Here is a 22,396-nt window from a genome sequence, read left to right as displayed (position 1 = left end):
AGGTAGCAGTTCTGTTCATGCACAACTACAAACGTAGACTGTAGGAACATCTGCTCGCTGAGAAGAACGGAGCTGACTGGCTGAGGATCATAAATGATTAGATGTTTGAGCACTAAGTGGGGAAGAAAATGGAGCTTGTCAAACAGAGAGCAGAGACACACGACCGGTTGAAAAACAACTGGGAAACTAATTATGCATCAGTGGAAGTACTTTATTTCAAACCTTCTACATGTGCATGACAGAAGGAAAACTGGAAGACAAACACTGAAAAGAAAGCTTTTAAATTATGTAGATGACGATACAAAGTTTTCTTTTCAGTGTTTTCTATGACATCCTCTGCTGTAGGCCGTGAAAATGTACCCAGTAAAAAGGTTTGAGAGTTTCTGGTTTCTCTTGCAGTTGTATTCGACAACTGCTGCTGCTGTTCCTCATCTGTATGTATGCACCTGACATCAAAGGAACAAAATGTTCTTTGTTCAGCCATTAAAATATTTTCCACTTCTTATGATTGTTGTCAGTGCACTACATGGAAATGCATTATGTATAGGGACGAATGTTAGTGAACAAGTGCTCTGAGCAGAAGTGTTACATCAAATTGTGTTTGAGCACTTCAAAACAGACAAAATTTATTCAAGAGTCAACACATGTGCATGTGAATACATTATTTCTGGTGTAATCTACGAAGTGCGTCTTTTTGCTTTTTGTTTAAAACTTTCTACATGTACCATTTTACACAAACCCTAAAAATATAAACGTACAATAAGACATTTTATGAACATATTTCAAGAGGGAAACATATTTCTTCACTTTAAAAACTGAAAAAAAAGGCCTTAATTTACATGATTTAGCTGGTTTTAAACATATTTTTCCCTTTTAAATAGCAGAACTTGTGTAAAATAAATCCAGTTCTATAATTAATGTTACATTACAGAGGTGTAATAATAAATGTCAGAGAAATTAGAGCTGATTGGAGTGAGAAGTGAAATCTCCTCAACAAGGAAATTAAAGCAAACATCAAATTCTGTGCGCAGCAGATGAGTAAGGCAACATTACAAGGTACTGCAAACAGCACATCAACTACATTACAATATAAATGGAGCACATCCAAGCTTATATTTATTTCATGGCACTTTGTTTTGGCAATTTTATGATTATTTTAAACTTTGATTTAAAAAAGTGGAATCAAACTAACTTAACCAATCAAAATATTTCATTTTTGCTCTGAGCCCAGCTAGTTTCTGTACATCTACAATGATTAGCAATGATTGGCAATAACTGCTCCCCCCCTGAGAATACTAACATCATATCCATAGCATTTACATGTATGGCTGCAGCAGAGATGGCTGTACTTTCCCTCTAATAAATGAGGAACCAGCTGATCAAATAACACACAAGTAAAAGGCACAGGAGAGGTTTCTGAGCCACGAAAAAAAATAAAAAGTGAAACATAAAATATCTCTGATTTTCTATACACAAAGCAATCTCTCATTTCTAAGAACAAATACTCTTCATTCAAGAAATTACTTCAACATCAGTCTCTCACATCCGTTTTTCTAATTTCAATCAAGAAAATGTAAACAGTTTGCTTGAAGTAAGCATACAAAAGTGGTTACAGACGCTCATCACAAGTTAGCTAAAGACATTCACATTTAAAAGACAATCAAGCCCTTGAGTGACAAGAGTCTAAGGTGGGAATATTACAACATGTAGCAGGAACACAAAGCAGGACGTCGACCGTTTTGAAGAGCAAATGTGAGCTTAACAAATATTATATTGGTTATCAGATCTGCTGTTAAAACACTGTAGTACCAGCTGAGAATGTGATGAAGAGCTTTCAGCAAAAATCAAAAGCATGGTTGTTTAAATGTCAAAATTTAAAGGCTTTTCCACAGTAAAATTAACAAGTCAACAAAAATGACCATTTAGCACTCAAGTATTTCTTTTTTTTAAATAAAATCCTCCCTTTTATCTTCCTTTTCCTTTAAAAGTAGTAACCCACACTGTTCACAGGCAAAGGTTGTACACCGACCTTTAGAAAAACATGTTATTATCTTGCGCTCTTAAATCCGGTTTTAATGTCGCAGGTGCCGTGAAATATCACATGCCACAAACTGGATGGAAAACACGCTGTTAATAGGCAACTACAGGTCGTTTCATCAGTGATCTCCCATAGACACGGAGAAGGACACTTGTGGTGTCATTTGTTTCAAAACAACTGCAAACATCAGTTACGTACAGGTCAAATTAACCTCTGATTACCCCCGTCTCTCGCTCTCTCTGCCGAAGTCCTCCCAAGAGCACTTCCACATGCAAACACTGTGATTCAAAGGCTGGATTATAGATCTGACAGCCCCTCTGCATGTTCACTCAGCTCCATGGTGTAATAGTCCAGAGGACGCCTGAAAATAGAGATAGAAACATGAAGTAACATGCAGCCTAAATATAGTTTTAGATTTTACCCTTTGATTGTCCCCACTCTGCCCACAACCTAATATATTTACCACCACTACTCCACTCTATGATTTGCTGCATGTCCCAGAATTACTTTCAACAACTTCCAGAGCTTTCTATATTTATTTATGACTTGCACACGAGTGCTAGTGATTAGCATTAAGGAGCGTGGCAGTAAGATGGTGGAGGAATCTGTGGACTTCCTGCCTCTATGACTGTTCAAGGTTGGCGTAAAATGTTGAGCCATGAAAAAAGGTCTTGCTCTTTAATTCTGAGCTTCAGTCTGACACAAAAACCTGACATTTACCACTGACATTTCATACTTTTGGAAAATGTTGAGGCTGAAACTGTGCCAAAGCGAACAACTATCCAATAGCAGGGAAACCAATTTGTGTGTGTGGCAATTAGTTTGTGGTCATTTGATTAATGGCAGTTTGTTTTTCTTTGGTAACAGGGACTGAAATGGTGTTGGCCTAAAGGGGGCATCTGAATTTTTGCCAAATCTTAATTCTTTTGATGAGGGGCCCTAATTTTAGCACCATTGAAAGTGACACATTCAAAGAGATCGTTTTATCCTGGCGGGATCCGTAAAACGATTGGATTTTAGATGTGTTTCAATATTCATATATTGCTATAATATTACTTTCTGAGCAAGAGTTATGTGAGAGGATCAACACCATTCTCCATATGTCTGTCCATATGTAAACCCCCCCCCCCCCCCCCCCAAAAAAAACCTGCCTATTACACCAGCACCTCTAAAGCACATTTAGCAAAAGGTTACAAAGTGCAATACATGTTAGTTTCCTCCTGTTTCCACTCTTTATGCTAAGCTATGCTAAGTTAAGCTAAGATAATTGTCTGCTGGCTATAGCTTCACATTTCTACCGTATAGACTTGTGAGTGGTAACAATCGTCTCAACTGACTCTCAGAAATCTAACAAATATAAACAAGTTGCACATTTCTTATTACACTATGTGTTCTGCATATACTTGTGTTATTATGACAATGGTACAACTATTTTACACTGCATTCACACTGAAATACATATATAATCATACACAGTATACATGTGTAATTTAGAACGTACTCCTCTTTTTAATAGTGATAGTACGTATCAGCTCTAATTCAATCTGTTATGGTTGTAGTTCACGTTCTCTCCTTAATCCCTCAACACCTCTGCAGGCTGCCACTTTTTCATTTCCTCTAAGTATTTAGATTTATGTAACCCTGGAAGAAAATGACTTCTCTGAATATAACCAAAGCCTTTTCTAAGAAGTATCAGAGAATTTATTACTGTGAATCGGGGAGGAATAAAGCAATAGTCTGTATGAACATGAAAAGTGTAAGACACCCAACAATGGATCTAAATAAACGTTAATGACTCGGTTACACTTGTATGTTTTTGATTATCCTATTAACAACACTCAATCACCGCATAATCGAAAGAAGATTTACATATCAAAAGGCTATGTAATTGTTAATAATCTTTCTTTTTGAAGATTTCCAGCAAACCAGAATAAATGAATGAAATGCTGTTGACACGGTGTAAAGAGACAGTTGGAAATATCTGGAAGCAGCGTGATCATCCAGCAGAGAAGAGAGAGACAAGGATGACAATGCAAATAACGAATGTCCTTACCTCCTCCTGTAGTAATATGTGAACAGAGCAGCTCCGAGGCCCAGCAGCAGGAGCACTGCCACTATCAGCCCGATCTGTAACCCCAGGGCAGACGCTGGGAAGGAGTCAAATAAAAGCTCTTAGAAAGTTAAACTTTCTGACAACATTGATGCAGTTCAGACATCCCGAAGAAACTTTAAAGCAGCAACAGATTTAGTTTCCTTCAGATTTTACAAGCCCATGTACAGTAAGGCTTAATGCAAAAAAAAAAAAAAAAGTACAGACAATCAGGTCATTTCAACTGTGAGTACAAACTGTAGCAGACTCACAGTGCAACAGAGTGTATTAAAGAAAAAGTTATCATCTAAAAGTTAAATTATGTGTACCTGCTAAATGTTTGCTTCATTACATTTTTACTTTGTAGTACTGGTCACATCGCCTTAAAAGAGCTATGATATCATCCTACAGCCTTGTGTGTTTGAGACCTAACACATAAGTACGTAATTACAGTTCAGACCCCGAAAGGGAAACAACCCTCTTTGTTGTCTGTCGCAGGGGGCTCAATTTGGTGTAAACTGGAATGAGCTGGAAACTGAGTGACTTGAAGTTTTGACACACAAAGTCCAGCTCAATACGCTCTATAAAAAGCCTCAAGAACCATTCAAATCTGCCACGATGGATATTTTGCTGAATTGCATAATGTGAAAAACATGTTCAATCCAAACTCACTGGCCACACCTCTCACTACATCCTGAACATCACAGCAAGTTTCGTTCACATCCAATAAAGTCGGGGGCAAAAAGCAGCAATCTGAGTGTGCGATTATTCACGAGAGCACTCCTTTCAGCAGCTACTTTGTCAAAACAGAGCAGCTGGCGTTATCTTTTAATGAAGTTAAGTTTGTTGCTTTAATGAGGAGATGGAGGTGTATGCCTATTGTTCACAGCCAACTGTGAAGCTCCTTCTTTAATTTCTCCCTGCTGACAAACAACAAATGCAGAAAATGACCACGTCTTGTGCAAATACATTCCTGTGATCACTTCAGATTAAACCTTAATACCCCCCCGCCACTCCTATAGACGATTGTATCGTCTATTGTATCGGTTACTTCACATTTTCTTCACTGCTTCATCTAGCGATATATGAAACAAGGCTAATTTATGGACATCGTTCAGCTGCCTACATGCAGTCTAACCTCTCATACATCCTTTGTGTCGCTATCAGTACCAACTATCTCCAATTCCAAGCTGTTCTGTTCTGTTCTTTAAATTCTGCGTCCTTTACTTTGACGTTAAGTGGTTATTGCTGAGAGACAAAGTGAATCAGCTTACCGGTTACCATTTTAGATGATAACTTTAGTGTGTACAAACAACCCTCTTCGAGTAATTTGACAGATGGGGGAAAAAAAACGCAGAAAGTCCAACCTGCTCTGAAACCTTGGATGTAAGTTTAACATGACTGTGAGGTCGTATTTATTCTTTAATGTGCAAAAATTTTGGATGAAAAATATGGAATTGGTGTGCAAAGGCCTTTGGAGTGCAGCCGTGTGTTTAACAGCAGGTCAGAGTTCCACACAGAAAGGCTTAGTTTATGCTTACTGGCAATTCTTTTGAACCATTATTCATTTTTTTTTTCCCTGCTTATGAGCCACAACTTAACTGTAAAGAGATAAAAATGTCTCCCAACATAAGACGCTGCGGATGTGCTTTCACATAATTAAGTTTTATTGTGACTCTGGTTTTCTATGCCACCTCACTCTGTATTCAGTCTAAACAATCATGAGGAGGATTTAGACTTGTACATCAACATATCTTGTATAAGAAAGTTCCTATTATTATCAATTAGACATTCATTTTGTTTAAAGTGTAAACAAAGGGCATGTCATTGCTTGAATAATTTAAGTAAGATCTAAACCACAATTCAATCCCTTTATTTTGTTACAAGTTTTATTCAATGTGTTTGAAGACTCCAGAGAACATACTGAGAAGGCTTAACAGGCTGGATGTTCACAGCAAACTACAGACTGATTAGTATCTGTGTTCCGTTTGAAGTGATAATGAACTAGCTGTGACACCATTTGAAAAATGACCCGACTGAGTCTGTGTATGCTTTGATGTGCTGGGGAGACGGTGTGCGCCTACCTGTGCTTGTGTAACGGCCCGTGGTTGGAGCAGAGCAGACGTCTCCCTGAGCAGATGAAGGATTCATGTGTGACGTCTGGATGATGAGGGCCTTCTGATGGTCCGACAGTGCCTGGATGTTCCCCCACACTCGCAGCCATCCAGACACACAGGAAAAGTTGGCTCCTTGAACGCGAACACAAGCACAAATGTTTCATTATCTACAAATGAAAGTGTTCAAGGCGTGTTGTAGCTTGGTAGATACACACATTCTGTAAACAGCACAATTTGTGATACTTATTTAGTGTACATGGAAGATGCAGGGTCTGATAATGATAAGGAAATGGCACACGTCCATATCTAAATCATTAGTATAAACAGCCTGACCTGGAAATGATTGCGGGCGTTGCTAATGCTGAAGCAGTGCTCCTGAGTGCTTCGCTTTTCCTGTGCGTTACTACGTTATGGCTAGAGTACTTCTAGGCTGTGTTTGAGCTGCTTTAGAATATCACAAGCCCTAAAAGAAGACTCATATTAAGAATAAAGCCAGACTTAGCTGTAATGGTATGGCCCTGCATCATAGCCACTATTCCTTATCCCTACTTTACTACAGCGGCCTACACCGCTGTAGTTGATTGTCTCTGCCAAAGTGTCAGCGCTCTGTCATTTTATTTATTTTTTTATTAAAATCCTTTAATGAGGACGGTCATTTCTTCGTATAAAATGAAGCTATTGCATCTGAATGTTATTATATATTATAATCTTATAATCTGAGTGAAAATGCGCCTCACCTTGGAGGTACAAGGCAGAGATGCCACAGTGACACCTCTGCTCCAGGTAGTGGGCCACCTCAGCAACCCTCTTCCCCTGGATTAGACCACTGCAGTCTGGGACAAACAGAGAGAAGGGCGTCATGTTTAAGAAGGCATATTTACGGTGTTATGACCAAAACATTACTGCTACAAGTTATGCATTCAATGTTTGTATATTTAGAGCCACTATGTGAACTGGTAAGTGACAACTGTATAGAATCTGTCAAACTTTCCTGATGATTCAAGTTGTTATTTCCAGAAAAACATGAAACCTGGTTAAGATTGTGATAGAGTCATGAAATGATTTTAGCCCTTTCAACTCAGTATCCAAAGATTGGTGGGGTGTGGGTAGCAGTGTGCACTGCTGTTTGCCACAACGTGCTACCACCAAGGTAGTGCCAAAGTCAGACATGTTCTAAAACTACATGAAGTGGTTTTAAATAGCAGATCAATATTTTACATCAATTTCATTAATATTACCAAAGATCACTAATCAAAAACGCGCCTCAACAAGCTTTACAATCTGTGCATCCTTGGATCGTATTCTAATCAGTTTTTCATTTTGTTTAGTCGTGATGTCTCACCTCCTGACTGTTCCTGCCAGTCACTCGACAGGGGCCCGAGGCAAAGGTCGATGTGACTTGAGAAGGCGGAGCTCGGACAGAGGTTGGTGCTGTGAGGTGTGGGAGACGAGCTTGTCCAGGAGGAGGGGCTCCGCACCTCACAGCATGAACATCGGCTGAGAGAAACAGGGCCATCTTCCACTGACCTGCACAGGCACGCAGCAATATAGGCATGATTACACATGTATGCATGCATGTATACATACATACATACGTTCAAACAGGTTGGATTCCTTAGATGCTTACCACTCAACTGCTATCCACAATGTTTAAACTCTCTATAAACACATATTGTAGAGCCTGTATCACATTTTTCTGGATGATCTGGATAATTGGTCTCGTGCCTGGTTGAGTCTGTTAACCTGGATTTATTCATCTACCTACTGGCATGTTCAAATGAACATGGGCTGTTTTTTGAGCCAATCATGGAAGAATCAAACATATACACCGATCAAGCATAACATTATGACCACTGACAGGTGAAGTGAATAACACTGATTATCTCTTTATCATGGCACCTGTTAGTGGGTGGGATCTATTAGGCAACAAGTGAACAGATGCCTGGGTCAGAGCATCTCCAAAACTGCAGCTCTTGTGGGGTTTTCCCGGTCTGCAGTGGTCAGTATCTATCAAAAGTGGTCCAAGGGAGGAACAGTGGTGAACCGGTGACAGGGTCATGGGCAGCCAAGGCTCATTAATGCACGTGGGGAGCGAAGGCTGGCCCGTGTGGTCCGATCCAACAGACGAGCTACTGTAGTTCAAATTGCTGAAGAAGTTAATGCTGGTTCCAATATAAAGGTGTCAGAATACACAGTGCATCGCAGTTTGTTGCGTATGGGGCTGCATAGCCGCAGACCAGTCAGGGTGCCCATGCTGACCCCTGTGCTGACCACGGAGCAATGGAAGAAGGTGGCCTTGTCTCATGAATCACGGTTTTTTTTTTACATCACATGGATGGCCGAGTGCATGTGCGTCGCTCACCTGGGGAACACATAGCTCCAGGATGCACTATGGGAAGAAGGCAAGCCAGTGGAGGCAGTGAGAGGCTTTCTGTTGGGAAACCTTGGGTCCTGCCATCCATGTGGATGTTACTTTGACACGTACCACCTACCCAAGCATTGTTGCAGGCCATGTACACCATTTCATGGAAACGGTATTCCCTGATGGCTGTGGCCTCTTTCAGCAGGATAATGTGCCCTGCCACAAAACAAAAGTGGTTCAGGAATGGTTTGAGGAGTGCAACACTGAGTTTGAGGTGTCGTCTTGGCTTCCAAATTCCCCAGATCTCAATCCAATGGAGCATCTGTGGGATGTGTCCATGGAGGCCCCACCTCACAACTTACAGGACTTAAAGGATCTGCTGCTAAAATCTTGGTGCCAGATACCGCAGCACACCTTCAGGGGTCTAGTTTAGTCCATGCCTCGATGGACCAGGGCTGTTTGGCAGCAAAAGGGGGACCAACACAATATTAGGCAGGTGGTCATAATGTTTTGCCTGATCGGTGTATTAGCAAACAACAAGAATTAAAAATTAAACGGAATGACAGAATGAAGGACAGAAATCAATTACAGACATTTTCACCCTTAAAATTTAATGAATAAAGAATTCATGATACTAAAGCAGCTTCGATTGATGCTACTTACTTTAGCTGAAGCTAAAGAAGTCAACTACAAAAAGTTGAAACTTGATGAAAATAAGCTTGATTGATGTTTGATGAGGGCGTTCTGATCCAGATGTCGTGGGCCTATAATTTTCTGGGAGGTTATTCTTATAGAGTGGGTTTATACCTAGATGTGTCTTTTTTTAAAGCCACACAATCAACATCTCACCGACTCTATAAAAACAGCTTGTACAAAACCGCCCTGTGTTCTCCAGGGCTACACTGATGGAACCAGGTCCTGTTTTAAGCAACTCTGAGCCAATCACTGTCAGACAACCAAGGTTTCCCCCTGAAAATTGGTCAGTGCTGGTGGCCACACACACACAGCTGAGTTTGACTGATTTTTTCTGACGCCGCTTCGTGCTGCTTTAATTACTTAATGTATATCAAATGTGTAATAAGTAAGCCTCAATCAATCACAGTCACCTGCGCTGAGAATGATTCATTAAATATGTAGCATTTGCTGTATGAATGGCACATACTAGCAGGCTGATGATTCTGTATGTAAAGAGGTTAAAGTTATCAGTGACTCATGCTGTTGCATTTATTCTCTTTACCTGAGCGCTGGAATCACTTGTCTCCCTCTGGTGGTGGACAGAGAGGAGAGCAGCTGCTGGCTTTCACTGAACACAAGTACATCTCTGAGACTGGAGTTAGTCAGAGCCGTCCCAGCTCTACAGACACTGAACAGGTCATAGCACACGACCACTGCTCCTCGTGTCGGCACCGTGGAGCCCACCGGGAATGTCTGATCTATGAAGGAGAGAGAGGAGGTGCAGGAGTATAGTGAGATATGGTGGGAATGAATAAAAGAACACAGACAGAGAATGGTATTAAGAGTGATATGGCAAATCTTTGGTTTCATTCCCCAACATGCTTCTATTCCTGAACAACAACATCTCTGACTGGCCTTACCTGCTCCTGTGACATTCCCAACGATGTAAAATCCATCCTGGTCAAGAGACCCGGTCAAAGGGAGGGCGATGACGGTCCCACTTCGCTCCTGGTCAAACACAGTGAGCACCAGGCCCTGCAGGTCTGTCATGGGGGTCCCGTGCAGCTCCACAAAGGCCCTCTGCTGGCTGTGATTGGTCCAGTGGCCACTGGCCACCTCACTGATGACCACACCCTCGGGGGCTGGAGGGGGACGGGGGCAGCTGTTCTCTCTCAGAGGGGTGGGCGGTGCAACCTGCAGTGAGCGATTCATTTCACACAGCACGTCAGCTTTTGCGAAAAACCAAAAACTAGCCAAAATAATCAAAGGAATAGTTCAACATTTGGGGAAACACATGCAGTAGCTTCCCAGAGTGCCTGCTGCTTGCCTTGCAATCTCATGATTCTGGGAAGTTACTGGGCTCGACCAAGGAACAGTCCTGCCCCACAGCGCCAAAATGTGCCATTGAGATATAAGAGAATGTTTATTAATGAGTTTTAGAAGTGTTGGAAGATGGATTTTGTTTCCTTTGGACACAACCAGGCTACCTGTTTCTGCTCATTGCTGGCTGTGGAGTCATACATTATTTAGCGCATATGTATCGATATCCTATTCTAACTCAGCAGATTTCCCAAAATGACGGACTGTTCTTTTAGTTACTCTTATTAGTATTGATTAGAAAATAATGGTTTAATGACCATTCGTCTTCTTTCTTTTCCACAATCTCATGCTGTGTTGTTGGTCAGGAGCGTGTATTAACCTCTAAGCTAATAAAGCACATGCTCCTGAATGACTGCTTTAATTCGACGTGCTCTTTGAAACCGTCGCCCATTGCACTCACTGAAAAAGCTGACAGGTCATACGGGTAAAGGCCTCTACAGCGGCTGAGGGCTTCATCACCAGGCAGAGCCTCTGGATCCTCCAGCAGGGGCAGCTGTCCCGGGGTCAGAGCTTTACTCAGCTCCTGCGCCTCCTTATCTGACCCTCTCTGCCGGTAAACCACCGCATCCAGCAGGCCTTTGGTGGGAATCCCCCTTTGTGTGGCTGACGGTGGACCAAAAGGGCTGCGATAGAGTGCCACGGCATCCGGTCCGTTCTGGATGGTATTGGGGGGCAGACGAAGGGACGGAGCTGGCACCAACCTGTCACTGCCCAGCAGAAAGTAGCCCTTAGAAGTGGTAAAGTGTCCGCTCAGGCTGATCTCCTTGTAGGGTTTGTTGTTGTGTGCACTGAATAGGAGAATCCAGATGCCTTGCAGGGAGACCCGGCGTCCAGACGGGTGCCAAAGCTCAATGTACTCGCCATCCTCAGCTGCACCAGGTGTATCAGTGTTCAGCTCATTGATCAGGAAGTCACTGTTCCCCCAAGGTGGGAGGTGAGGTGGTGAATCTGTACCTCCTGGAAACACTAAAGCAGAAAAGACGGCTTCAATTAGCAGCTGTTGAAGGAACAGACTGACTTCACTTCACTTTGGTTTTTGTAAGGATTTACAACATATAATGTGTTAATTAAAGGGCTTTATGGATGCTGGTTGGCAGATTTTTGTTACTTTTGGACAGTACCAGGCTAGCTGCTTCCAGTCTTTGTGCTAAGCTAAGACAACTGGCTGCAGCTTCATATTTAATAGACAGATATGAGAGGAGTATCAGTTTTCTCACTGGCAAGAAGGTGATAAAAGCTTATTTTCCAAAAGGTCTAACTTGTTCTTAAATCCCAACAGTTGGTTAAAAGAAAATTCTGGTTCTTGTTCTGGATTTAGTTAGTAGTCTATTCATTATTGCCTAATAGAGACCCTTTAATGACATTCGTGGAAAAAATATTGTGAGGAAAAACATCTGTTTTGAGCCCTATAGGCATATTTAAAATATAAACAACTCTTTTATTAGATTCATGATGAAAGTTATACACCATGTTGCTCCTCTGTTATCCGGATGATAATGTTGATGCGACACAGATGGACACCTTGTTGCAAACTGAGGAATCATTCATAAAGACACAAAAGAAAATACATTACAGACTGAATTATATTATGGGGAAAATATGCCCTATAATATAATAAATAATACCATTAACAGAGTCGAAACCTTTCCTACATCTGCACAGTTTGACGACATGTTTTGAGTTGAGAGAGAACATGCTGTAAATGTTTTAGGGATCCAATGTGACAAGTGTCTTGAGCTATTTTCTGCTGCACATTGTTGTTTTGGGACAGGAAAAGTGAGCCCTGAGCTAAATCCACAGGGATTTGTTGAGATAATGAAGCAACACATGCAAACTCTGAAGCCTGTTAAAGAACGTTTAAAATTCCCATAAGGGATGACTGCACTGCAGAGCACTGTGACAAGCCGAATGAGGAGAGATAGAGCAGAACAGGACAACGCCACCTTTGTTTTAAATGCATTTGAATATTATAGAAAGGGAAATTAAGACATTTGAAGATTATTTTCCCATATGATAGCATAAAATAACAGCTGCACCTAAAATTATTCAGCCCCCATTGCAAATTTTTTTGTTGTTGCAAAATTTACAAAGTTTCAACTGTGTTCAATGAACAACTCCAACAAGAACAATTGGAACAGCTCAACACAACTAATATTACAGGTGGTTTCTCCACATTCAACACAAAATGCCACTATTGCTGACGACTGCAGTCTCAAAATTATTCAACCCCTACTTAACAAGCATCTTTACTACTTCGTAGAGTACCCTTTGCTGTAACGACCTGCTGCAAATGTGATGCACAGCCACACATCAGGTTCTGACAGTATTCCTGAGGAACCTTAGCTCATTCCTGATAACACAGAGAAATGTAGTATTGTGTCAGCAAAAGATAGGGAACAAGATGTTATCATATTTAAAATGTTTTATGCGGAAGGAAATGTATTAAACATGTTTGTTAGGCTTTAAATCCGCAACAACTGATTTTTTCAACAACTTTGGGGCAGAGGAAACCAGCTGTAAATACAACACTGACATGGTGTAACCTGTAACTGTATAACCAAACTTGTTACACTTGCTTACAACATTTACACGTCCGACAGATACGGAGCAACATTAGCAATCAAATGGAGTCATTTCTGTGCCCAGCTGATAAATATTAGTCCAATGTTCACACTCCTTTTAGCTCCGCTTTTGGCCTCCACCACTCTGTCTCTTTCGCTACTACAGTAAGCACTCCACTCCTAAGCAGCTGCCTGCTACATCTGAAAACAACACTCAAAGACCAATGAAATTTAACCAAAAACAGAACTGTTTTTACAAGAAATTGCCACAGAGTACTTTGAAAGATGAAGCGTGAAATCTAGAATCTAGAACTTGTGATATGTTCTTTTCTCTACACTTTATATTCATCATGTTTCATGAATCCCCTACAACTTTGTCAACTGGGTCGGATACAAAAAACTTGCATGCCAGTTTGCAGGCATTAAGGTCACTGTACAGAACAATGAAGGTTCTGAGGACACCGTATACATCGTATCAGGAGTACACTGAGTACATTGTAACTCCTTGTTGCCTATATAAGGTGGGTGTTCAGACTGCCTCGATCACATCTCGTTTCTCCGATGAAACAAGAAACAGAGAACAGACAAGTTAGACGAGACACGTCTACAGTGATGTCTTACTACAGAATATTGAGTCTCACTCAAAAACAGGTTTTTAGTTTTATGTGAGAGGGGCCTTGTAAATTCTTAAATCAGACAAAAGCCTCCTGTAGTCAGTTTTCTTGAAAGTCAAACTGGATAGGGCTGATTAAATCTCACTGAATGTGAGATGCTGACACTCAAAGCATAATCCCATCTGTTCTGATGTTATGATAATATTGTACTCACTAATTTAATTGGTAAGATATGGAAAAACTTGATTCTCTAAACTACTTTGTTTGCAGGTAAAACCTGAATTGAGTGCACTCTAATTGTTGGTAATAATCTCTCGTTTGGGAAAACTGTGTCTGTGCACAGTTGGGTTAAATGGACCTTTGAGTTAGTTCAGGCAGAACAACATCAGCTCATCTGTGTCACGTGAGGAATTCATGCTCAGTATCCTTTGATCATCGTTATTTGGCAACCGGATGACCAGAAACATCCAATCACATCCGTACAAGTGTGCTGGGGAGCCCTTATAACTATTATAAACCATAATTAGAATCTGCCAGTTCTAACTATTACTCTGCTGATTCCCTTATGCCCCCTCAGGATCCCTCATGCTTCCTGCTGCAACTCCCTCCACCTCCACAGCCTCCTACTTATGTGACTGAAGGATTGGTACTTGCTTGTCGACTTGCTGAGGGCTTGATGAGAGCTCTTTTAAAAGAGTAGATTATTTCCCACAAAATCTGACTTTCTTCAAGTGTCTGTGACTGACAGTTATTAAAGTTGAACCTTTCATTTTCTCTTCCAAATAAAGAGGCTAATGTGGAGCTTTCTTTAAAATGCGTCTTATCTGTGTGCAGCCTGATAAGACAAGTTCACGATGATCAAGACAGTGATCAGGACGATGATCAAGACCAGGGCAGGTATTGACCACCACATTTTGCTGCTGGAAAATGTACAGTTTGTATCCTTATTCATGTGACTAGACAACCCCACAATATTTAATCAAATATTTTGCTTTCACATCCCTGTCCCAGGGATGTGAAAGGTGTCCACGTGCTAAAATACATACAATACAATGCTTTCCTGAACCTCAATGACAGCACAACTAATTTCTCTAACAAGCAGGCCCCTATCTTTCATTTCTCTTAATAGCAGTTCCTTCTTAAAGCAGCATCCGTCACTTGCTCTCACTTCTTCATTTTGCAACACTCCAGTGATGTAACTCTCTCACCCAGTTCCTCAGATGATTAATGATAAAAACCTAACTTCCCTGTGGTCGGCATACTATCTGCATTTGAGGATGTGCTTTCTGAGTAGCCGAGTTAAGAATTTCTTTCTGGGAATCATTCCATGGTTCCTCAAGATGAAAAAAAAAAAAAAAATTAACTTATGTGCATGCTGACATGATATAATCATGTCAGCATGCACATAAGTCATGGCCACGCATTACATGTTGTTTCACAAACATAATCACAGAGTCTCTTCACTGTCTACATCTCATTTACATTATCAGTTTGTCTTTAAAATACAAAATTAAAAGCAGATCTTAAATACTGCTCGAGCTAACAAAGGTTGACATGAGACATGTTTTTGAGGTTGTCTTTTTTTCTTCACTTGGTGCGCAATTGATAGTTCATAGAGCATAATGCAATGCTTAGCAGCATTGAGTAACAACAAAATAGACCCAATCTAATTTAGACTTCAAAACACATTCTGTGGAACTACCTGTAAGTTAATAAGTTCTTCAAATGAAGAGCACATTGGCTAAGAATAATGTAGATCAATGGCTTTTTTAACATTGAGGCAAACTGGACAGTTGGTGCAACCTTAAAGCAACAGCAGGTAGTTTTAACAAAAGTGATATTCCTTAATATTTGGCTGAATCATGAGTGAATCAGAACAAGGTCAGAATCCCACACATATTGAATATTTGCAAATGAAATGTCAGGAGCTCAAGCATCCAATTAATTGTAAGATGTCTGGATCAGGAGGAGCTTACATCTGCCTGTCAATCACAGTTACCTCCTTCCTGTCTGTATGATAGTGAGAAAGCATAAATATGTTTCTGCTGTCAAACGTGTTAATAACTAGCTTGAGCTGGTACCTGTCTTGAAGCACAATCAAACACTCACCGATACTGTGAGGGCAGATCTTTGGCCAGGGGCACTGGTTGGGCTGTCCAGGAGTTTGCGGGGCATCCCAGAAGACACCAGGATCTCTGGCCCAGGTGGCCACACCACAGCGGCTCAAATAGAAGCCTCCCTCTCTCAAACTGAGAAAATAATGAAATCAGTACCTTTAGGAACTGACCCTCAATGTGAAGGATTATAATATTACAATTTGTTAGCATTGGATGACATTTTGCAGTTGGCCAACAAAACTGCATCGTAATGCTTTCTAATAAAGGAATCTTTAGCCGTGCAGGCTGTGGGACTCCAGGAACGGTAATGTCAGTCTGTCAGTCAGCAGGTGCAACACTTTGGTTCTGACTGAAGTATTTCAACATTTAGTGGATGAATTGCAATGAAATTTAGTGCAGATATCCGTGGTGCCCAAATGATAAATTGTAATAACTTTGGCGATGCCCTGACTTTTCCTCTAGCACCATCATAGGGTCAAAATTTGTCCAACGGTTTGGTTCATGACTATCCATCCATCCATCCATCCATCATCTATACCGCTTATACTTAAGGGCCACAGGGGAGCTGGAGCCAATCCCAGCTGACATTGGGTGAGAGGCGGGGTACATCCTGGACTAGTCAATCACAGGGCTGACACATAGAGACAGACAACCATTCAGACTCACACTAACAACTATGGGCAATTTAGAGTCACCAGTTAACCTAACCTGCATGTCTTTGGACTGTGGGAGAAAAAACCCACGCAAACACAGGGAGAACATGCAAACACCACACAGAAAGGCCCCACGTTCAGCCCTGAGGCAACAGTGCTGCCTGGTTTATGACTGAAGAACTAAAAACCTAATGATATTCCCACCTGCTGCTGCAGTATTTTGTCTTAACTGCTGAGCAAATGTCAGCATGCTAACATGCTAAACTCAAATGGTGAACATGGTAAACATTAAACCTGTTAGCATGCTGTTATTAGCATTTTGCTCAGAGCACTACAGTGGTGAAGTGCAGCCACACAGAGCCACTAGCGTGGCTGTAGACTCAGAGAGGAGTTCATTAAACTTGCTGGTCACATTTGAGTGCTGCTCTGCAAATATCTATTGAATTGTCTTTGAGTCAGCCTGGGCCAGAGCTTACTTGTGACTAATGTTGCACAGCAATAAAACACACACACACACACACACCTAACAGAAAAAAAAAAAACATCAGCAAAGAGGAACAGCGGTCACAAGCTGACCCTCCACCCTCCACCGAGTGAAACACATTTAACAGAATATGTTTCGCAATATTTGATGGCCCCAAAATAACCAGCGAACGTTACTGACGCATTCAATTACCACAGGAAAAACACAACATGAGCGTCACTACACTGGTATCGACTCTTTCCTCCTCTTGATGAAGGGCAGTCAAACCAGGCTGGTTTTACTCCTGAAGTTAAAGGAATGGGAAGCTCTAAACAATCATAGGGTCTTGCCTGTTGCTGAGTTGGTAGGGCTGTCTGCCTGGGATGAGAGTTTCTGTGAGGTTGGCACTAGGCTTGTTTCCAGGTCCAGCAAACACAAATGCATCTTGAGGCTGCGTCTGGCTCAGCGGACTGCCCACAGGGAAGTCTGAGGCTCTGCCACTGTAAATAGCCACCGCACCAGACTCATCCCCTGAGAAGAAATCACAACAGGAAGAAAGAATTTACAACAAAACGAAAGTGAATGAAAAGGGACATAACACACTGAGGCTCGGCATGGCTTTCAGATGCGAGTTAAAAAGCTGAAACAATCTAGCGATCGTATGGGGACAAACTTATTGTGTGCTAATCAGTATTTTCCCCCCGAGTGTCGACACACAGCACACTGACCTTTCATGTAGTTCTTGTCTATGGTCATGGAGATCAGCCCATTCCTGGAGGTGCCCACATCCACGTTCACACTTACACTGACCCGGTCTGTTTTCCCATCCAACACAACCAGCACCAGAGGACCTGCAGCTGGAGCCTCCGTCACCTCCACAAACCCGTCCACCTGACCTCCCCCCAGCTTCAGCTCAGTGATGACAGGGATGGTTGTCGGGGCTGCAGGTGGGGTGCAGTTATTCCTCTGACCCGGGGAGGGTGAGGACACCTGAAAGCCCCAGCGATCTTCAGACAGCAGGCACCTCTCGATGGACTCATCCCCCTCGAGAGCCGTTTCATCCTCGACGAAGGCCGGTTCCCCCGGCGTCAGAGTTTCGGCGAGGAACTCTGCGCCCCCAGTACGCCGAGTCATGTACACCACAGCGTCCACCAGCCCTAGGGCCGTGACGTTCATCTTCTCAGTGTAGCGAGTGGCAGATGTGTGGTAGAGGACGATGGCATCTGGGCCGTTCTGGACCGTGTTGGGAGGCAGGAGGATGGCCGGTTTGGGCAGCATGTCCACCGAGCCCACCAGGAAGAATCCTCGGTCATCTGTGCTGAGGCCTTTGAGGTCCAGCACCTTGTAGGCCACATTTCCATTCCCATTGTAGAACACGAGGGTGTAGCCATCGAGTGACGCCCGCTGTCCACTGGTGTGATACAACTCCACAAACTCAGTGGTGTCCAGTCTCGGGTTGTCTGCGTTGATCTCGCTGATGATGAGGCAGGGGTCGCCGCTGACCGCCGCCGCCAGCCAGAGACAAGCCACACAGGCCAAACTGACCACCATGATTTACAGCTTCTCTCAAATACCTGTAGAAATAATAAAAAAAGAACATCAGTTAGATTTCTTACTAAAACAACGCACTGATAGTAATACAGTGGTTTTATTTCAAGGACAACACAACTGAAACAAAATCTGAGCCTCAGAAAAGGACTGACTTCTGCACAAGAAGCAAATTTTATGTTTACTACTTTTCAGACCAGACTCCCTGGAGGAGAAACCTCATAATATCATGAATGAGTCTTCTATGAGTCTATTTTTTGTTCATGGTGACATTGGGAATGCACGTCTTCTGCATGACTCATGTAATGTTGCGAAACACGGGCTAAGCAGATGGAAACTTTTGCATGAATCGGTGAAAAAAGCTCCGAATCAACAGGATTAATCAAATGCAAAGATAATTGCAACCGTGCCATTTTTCCATGTAGGATCAAGCAATTTCCCCAAAATCCAATTTCATCTTTTAAAACCACTCAAGCTTTAAAAACGAGTCTAACATTCGTTTGCACGACAGTCACTGTCCTGGAAAACCACGTTGGGACCAAATAAAGACGCATTAAAGGTGAAGAAAGAGTCTGTGGGGTTAAACTGTGCCCTGAAATTATCTCCCATCGCTCCACAGTTATTCCAGTCACGGTTGGGCTGCTATGCATGCATCTTTCCGTCGAAAAAAAGAAAAAAAAGAAAACGCTGTCAATCTGCTTTCTATCAGTGCCACACAAGGTCCTAAAAGGCGTCGTGACTTACTGTGTTTTCTCGCTCCTCTTCGGCCAGGTGTCGCTTCGTCGCGCCGTGGAAACCTCTCAGCTGACCGTGGGCTGCTTACGCGTCGGAAATAATTGAGGTAAAGTTAGTTTTCTGCCCTCCGCCGCTCCCTTCATTCACAAAGCAGCACTTTCTCCCTCCGGACTGTGGGCGGTCAGACTGACTGAGGGGGATGATGCCTGCCAGGGAAGCTCTCCCTCTCCCCCCTCCTCCTCCTCCTCCTCCTCCTCCTCTCTCTTTTTCTTTTTTCTATGGCTCACTAAACCATTCAGACATCCCCAGCTGAAGATAAAACACCAGCAAACCCAGAGAAACGTGCTGCTCTGAGGATTTGAAAGGAGAAAAAAAAGCGGGGAAAGTGTAATCCCCAGTCGGTGTTGTCACTTTTTCAACCATTATTTCCACTGTGACACTGTGGTGATCTGTGATTTTAGAGCAAAAGGACACTGTGGCCTCGAGATCAGCACAAGAAGCCTTTTACAAGACCTGAAGGGGGCCCCTGACCCCTCTCTGAGGAACAGGGGAGACCGGGATCAGCTGGAACATTTCAGTAGCAGAAGTCCTGCCCAGCATTAAAGCTCTGATCACTCAATTTATCAATCATTCTGTTTTTTCTGTCATCTTACTGTCTCCGAACATGTATTCAGTGGTGGGAAAAGTAGTTTTAACTAAGTGAAAGTGACAGTACCATAGTCAGTCAGTCAGTCAGTCAGTCAATCAATACTCATGTAGGCCAGTTCATACCAAATGTTATCTCAAGATACTTTCAATAAAAGAGCAGGTCTAGATCAAACTCTCTCATTAAAGGACTTCAGGATTCAAGAATCTCCACATGTTGCTCATTAAGAGCGGAAATAAAAGTCCTGCATTCAAAGTTTTAAGTACGAAAGTATTAGCATCAAAATATACATGAAATACAAAACATTAAAGTAGTTAGTATGCAGAATGGCCACTTTCAGAATAATTTGAATTGTTATATTTGATTATCTATTCATTGATACGTACATTACTTTAATGTGATGGACTTTTTTGCTGCTAGGTAGCTTGTGGATTTCTCCAAGGGAACAATGAAGTCATATCTTTATGCATGATGATACATTATGATTCATTTTAATATATTATTATTTTGCATAATTAATCTGAAACTGCACATAACTTAAGTTAGAAGATAAAGGTAGTGGAGTGAAAAGTATAACATTTACCTCTGAAATGTAGTGGAGTGGAAGTGTTACGTAGCACAAAATGGAGATACTCAAGTCAAGTACCAGTATCTCAAAATTATTCTTATGTACAGTGCTTTAATAAATGTACCAGACATGCTCAGATAATAGTACTAATAATAATAAACATTATTATTATAATGAGAAGTAGAAGAAAAAGAAATAACAGTTCAGAAGTATTTTACAGTGCAAACATGAGAATATTTTCATGACAATTACATAACAGAAAATACATTATAATGAATGAAGAATGAGAAAAAATGGGCTACACTAATAAATATACACACAGAAGAAAGTTGAATAAAATGATCACCTGTCAAAGAGACCCCATTAACATTAGTTTCACCTAATAAACTGCAGAGTATCACTGCTTAAGAATCTGAAAATATAATGTTTCATCTGGTCATGTTGAGCTCAGGCGGTTATCTAAATCTAAATATACAGATTAGACTTTTCAGGGCTACTAACACTGGAACCTGGAAGGGGGCTAATATCCGGAGCGCCTTGTTTTATGCCCCTCTTGAGAATTAGAAGAATGTGTAACTAACGTTTCAGTGTTTCCACCCGTGAATAAACCTGAAGCACCAAAAGGTTACTGTCTTCAGCCTAAGCCAAAGCTGGTTTCAGTTCAGTTCAGAACCAGTATGAAAATACAGTGGGTACGGAAAGTATTCAGATCTGCTTCCATTTTTCACTCTTTGTTATATTGCAGCCATTTGCTAAAATCATTTGAGTTCATTTCTTTTCCTCATTAATGTACACACAGCACCCCATATTGACAGAAAAACACAGAATTGTTGACATTTTTGCAGATTTATTAAAAAAGAAAAACTATCACACAGCCCTAAGTATTCAGACCCTTTGCTGTGACACTCATATTTAACTCGGGTGCTGTCCATTTCTTCTGATCATCCTTGAGATGGTTCTACACCTTCATTGGAGTCCAGCTGTGTTTGATTAAACTGATTGGACTTGATTAGGAAAGCCACACACCTGTCTATATAAGACCTTACAGCTCACAGTGCATGTCAGAGCAAATGAGAATCATGAGGTCAAAGGAGCTGCCTGAAGCGCTCAGAGACAGAATTGTGTCAAGGCACAGATCTGGGCAAGGTTACAAAACAATTTCTGCTGCACTTAAGGTTCCTAAGAGCACAGTGGCCTTGGTGAGAGAGGTAAAGAAGAACCCAAAGATCACTGTGGCTGAGCTCCAGAGATGCAGTCGGGAGATGGGAGAAAGTTCTAGAAAGTCAACCATCACTGCAGCCCTCCACCAGTCGGGGCTTTATGGCAGAGTGGCCCGACGGAAGCCTCTCCTCAGTGCAAGACACATGAAAGAAGGACTCCAAGATGGTGAGAAATAAGATTCTCTGGTCTGATGAGACCACGATAGAACTTTTTGGCTTTAATTCTAAGCGGTATGTGTGGAGAAAACCAGGCACTGCTCATCACCTGTCCAATACAGTCCCAACAGTGAAGCGTGGTGGTGGCAGCATCATGCTGTGGGGGTGTTTTTCAGCTGCAGGGGCAGGACGACTGGTTGCAATCGAAGCCAAGTACAGGGATATCCTCTCCAGAGTGCTCAGGACCTCAGACTGGGCTGAAGGTTCACCTTCCAACAAGACAATGACCCTAAGCACACAGCTAAAATAACGAAGGAGTGGCTTCAGAACAACTCCGTGACTGTTCTTGAATGGCCCAGCCAGAACCCTGACTTAAACCCAATTGAGCATCTCTGGAGAGACCTGAAAATGGCTGTCCACCATCCAACCTGACAGAACTGGAGAGGATCCCCAA

The 22,396-nt window shown here is 42.0% G+C and overlaps 1 protein-coding gene across 1 annotated transcript; it reads right to left on the bottom strand.

Moving 5' to 3' along the window:
• Positions 1 to 242: 242 nt before the first annotated feature.
• On the bottom strand, positions 243 to 19,477 carry LOC139220200 (uncharacterized). Its single transcript, XM_070852267.1, has 12 exons — positions 19,362 to 19,477; positions 17,798 to 18,643; positions 17,420 to 17,600; positions 15,946 to 16,085; positions 11,062 to 11,627; positions 10,202 to 10,475; positions 9,844 to 10,039; positions 7,587 to 7,771; positions 6,982 to 7,077; positions 6,212 to 6,376; positions 4,092 to 4,185; positions 243 to 2,399 (listed from the first exon to the last, which is right to left on the bottom strand). Exons 2-12 carry the CDS (start codon positions 18,618 to 18,620, stop codon positions 2,336 to 2,338), a joined length of 2,784 nt encoding a protein of 927 aa, XP_070708368.1. The 5' UTR covers positions 18,621 to 18,643; positions 19,362 to 19,477; the 3' UTR covers positions 243 to 2,335.
• Positions 19,478 to 22,396: the final 2,919 nt, after the last annotated feature.

The sequence above is a fragment of the Pempheris klunzingeri genome, chromosome 20 (genome assembly GCF_042242105.1).
Source record: "Pempheris klunzingeri isolate RE-2024b chromosome 20, fPemKlu1.hap1, whole genome shotgun sequence".
NCBI lineage: Eukaryota > Metazoa > Chordata > Actinopteri > Acropomatiformes > Pempheridae > Pempheris > Pempheris klunzingeri.
This window is presented reverse-complemented; position numbering and strand designations above follow the sequence as displayed.